This window comes from Melozone crissalis, unplaced genomic scaffold (genome assembly GCF_028551555.1).
Source record: "Melozone crissalis strain CALT ecotype California unplaced genomic scaffold, PUWL_Pcris_2 ptg000231l_1, whole genome shotgun sequence".
Lineage (NCBI taxonomy): Eukaryota > Metazoa > Chordata > Aves > Passeriformes > Passerellidae > Melozone > Melozone crissalis.
Window position 1 is genome coordinate 1,944,491 of NW_026535993.1, and position 2,440 is coordinate 1,946,930.

At 52.7% G+C, this 2,440-nt stretch overlaps 1 protein-coding gene across 1 annotated transcript; it reads right to left on the reverse strand.

Moving 5' to 3' along the window:
* Positions 1 to 270: 270 nt before the first annotated feature.
* Positions 271 to 1,203, reverse strand: LOC128949407 (olfactory receptor 14A16-like). The gene has a single exon (XM_054294270.1). It carries the CDS (start codon positions 1,201 to 1,203, stop codon positions 271 to 273), a length of 933 nt encoding a protein of 310 aa, XP_054150245.1.
* Between the last annotated feature and the right edge of the window lie 1,237 nt (positions 1,204 to 2,440).

Below are 2,440 nucleotides of genomic sequence, written 5' to 3' on the forward strand. Positions count from 1 at the left end.
CTCCAGAGAAGGCAACATAAGGGGAATCTCCCTTGAAAATTATGCTGAGAGATCCCTTATTTCATTTGAAGCCATTCAGAACAGAGGTCCCGTTGACACAGTCTGGGGCCACAGGGAAGGTGGAGAGAAACAAAACTAGAAATGGCAGAAACAATGGCCTTGGTTTAGGGTGAATATTAAAAAATCAAAACAGATGGGAAAAGAAGCAATCCAACAAATGTGCCAAATATGACTTTTATTACAAGAGATACGCTGAAATTGGCAACCAGTTTAATGTTTTCTAAATTTTCCAGTCATCACTCTCCACACTGCAGCCTTGAGCACCTGGTTCCTCAGGCTGTAGATGAGAGGGTTCAGGGCTGGAGGCACCACCGAGTACATAACTGACACTGACAGATCCAGGGATAGGGAAGAAATGGAGGAGGGTTTCAGGTAGGTAAAAAAGGCAGTGCTGAGAAACAGGGAGACCATGGCCAGGTGAGGGAAGCAGGTGGAAAAGGCTTTGTGCCGTCCCTGCTCAGAGGGGATCCTCAGCACAGCCCTCAAAATCTGCACATAGGAGAAAACCATGAACACAAAACAGCCAAAACCTAAATAGACAGCAACCAATGAAATCCAAATTTTTCTGAAGGTGGAGTGTGAGCAGGAGAGCTTGAGGATCTGGGGCACCTCACAGAAGAACTGGCCCAGGACATTGCCATGGCACAGGGGCAGGGAAAATGTATTGGCTGTGTGCAGCAGAGCATTGAGAAAGTCACTGGCCCAGGCAGCTGCTGCCATGTGGGCACAAGCTCTGCTGCCCAGGAGGGTCCCGTAGTGCAGGGGTTTGCAGATGGACATGTAGCGGTCATAGCACATGATAGTCAGGAGAAAAAACCCTGCTGAAATGAAAAAGACAAACAAAAAGAGCTGTGCAGCACATGCTGAGTAGGAGATGTCCCTGGTGTCCCAGAGGGAACTGTGCATGGCTTTGGGGACAGTGGTGCAGATGGAGCCCAGGTCGCTGAGGGCCAGGTTGAGCAGGAAGAAGAACATGGGCGTGTGCAGGTGGTGGCCGCAGGCTACGGCGCTGATGATGAGGCCGTTGCCCAGGAGGGCAGCCAGGGAGATGCCCAGCAAGAGGCAGAAGTGCAGGAGCTGCAGCTGCCGCGTGTCTGCCAATGCCAGCAGGAGGAAGTGCCTGATGGAGCTGCTGTTGGACATTTGCTGTCTCTGGCCATTGGGAACTGTTCATGGAGAAAAGTCAGTGACCGGTTGGGAGAAACTTCTTCCAGCAAAATCAAAGCCTTTTCCCACAGACCCTTCTCCTGTCATACTCTGACACCCTTTTCAATTTCCAGCAGATTTTCCTTCAGCTCCAAGTGTGGAGCCCTGGCTGGTGCTGCCTGACTGGGACTTCAGGTTCAGGGCAGGTACACACAGAGGTTTTTATAATTCAGCCTTGCTGTGCAGACATAGGAGAGGGACAGGGAGCTGTCCTCATGTTCCTCTTTGAATCTCTGTTAACACAGAAAGCCCTGTCAGTATCTGCCCTCCCACTGCCAGAGAACAGGAATGGTAAAGTCTCTTTAAATGTACTAGTGTTATTTACAGCTTTTCTTCATCTCCCCTGCTGATTATTTTTGGATGTCAGAAACTCTTTGCATTTCTGCTGCCCTCAGGGAGAACCGTGAGTTCTCTGAGGCAAGGTGGTGAGTGGAGAGGAAGGGAAGGAGGTCTGTCACCCTGTCCTGTTCCAGGATTCTCTGGGCTTTTACCTTTCCCAGACAGAGGATGATCACCCTCCCATGTTTCCTTTAAAAGCCATCCTGACATTGCTGAGAGCAGATGGATCCCCACAGTCCACCAAATGTCCATCCCCTTCTCAAGGTCTCAGCCCCACGTTTGTACCCAGAGACAGACAGAGTTCATTTCACCAACCCAACAGCATTTTCTCATCACAGACCTTCTGTGTCTCACCGTGGGGCTTTTAGATAACACAGAGATACTACAGGACAGGTTTGTATCCTGGAGGGAAGCTCAAAGCTTGGACTGAAATTTCAGGGATATTCCAGGTGTCCTTCTGATGGCATTGGATTGAGGGAGGTGCAGCTCCTTCCCTGGCTGCCCTGACAGCATTGCCCAGAGCCGGGCACTGGGGACAGCGTCACCCTGAGCCAGCTGTGCCCCCTCCAGAGCCCCCAGGGCCGGGCAGCTGCTCCCAGCCCTGTGCTCTGCAGAGGGAACTGGGCCCGGGGCTGCAGAGCTGCCCCACGGCTCTGCTGCAGCTCTGCCTGCACAGGAGGGGCTGCACGCCTTGGAGCCCCGGCCCTGAGGGCAGAGGCTGGGCTGGGGCACAGGAGGGAGGGGGCTTGTTCAGAGGGAGGGGCTGCACTGGAGGGGATCCGGTGGGCATCTCTAAACTCTCCCTGCCACAGCATTGCTGGGGTTTGTTTTCTCT

Bases quoted from the DNA above. Each gene is read 5' to 3' on its own strand.
- LOC128949407 (XM_054294270.1), bottom strand. From the start codon at position 1,203: ATGTCCAACAGCAGCTCCATCAGGCACTTCCTCCTGCTGGCATTGGCA.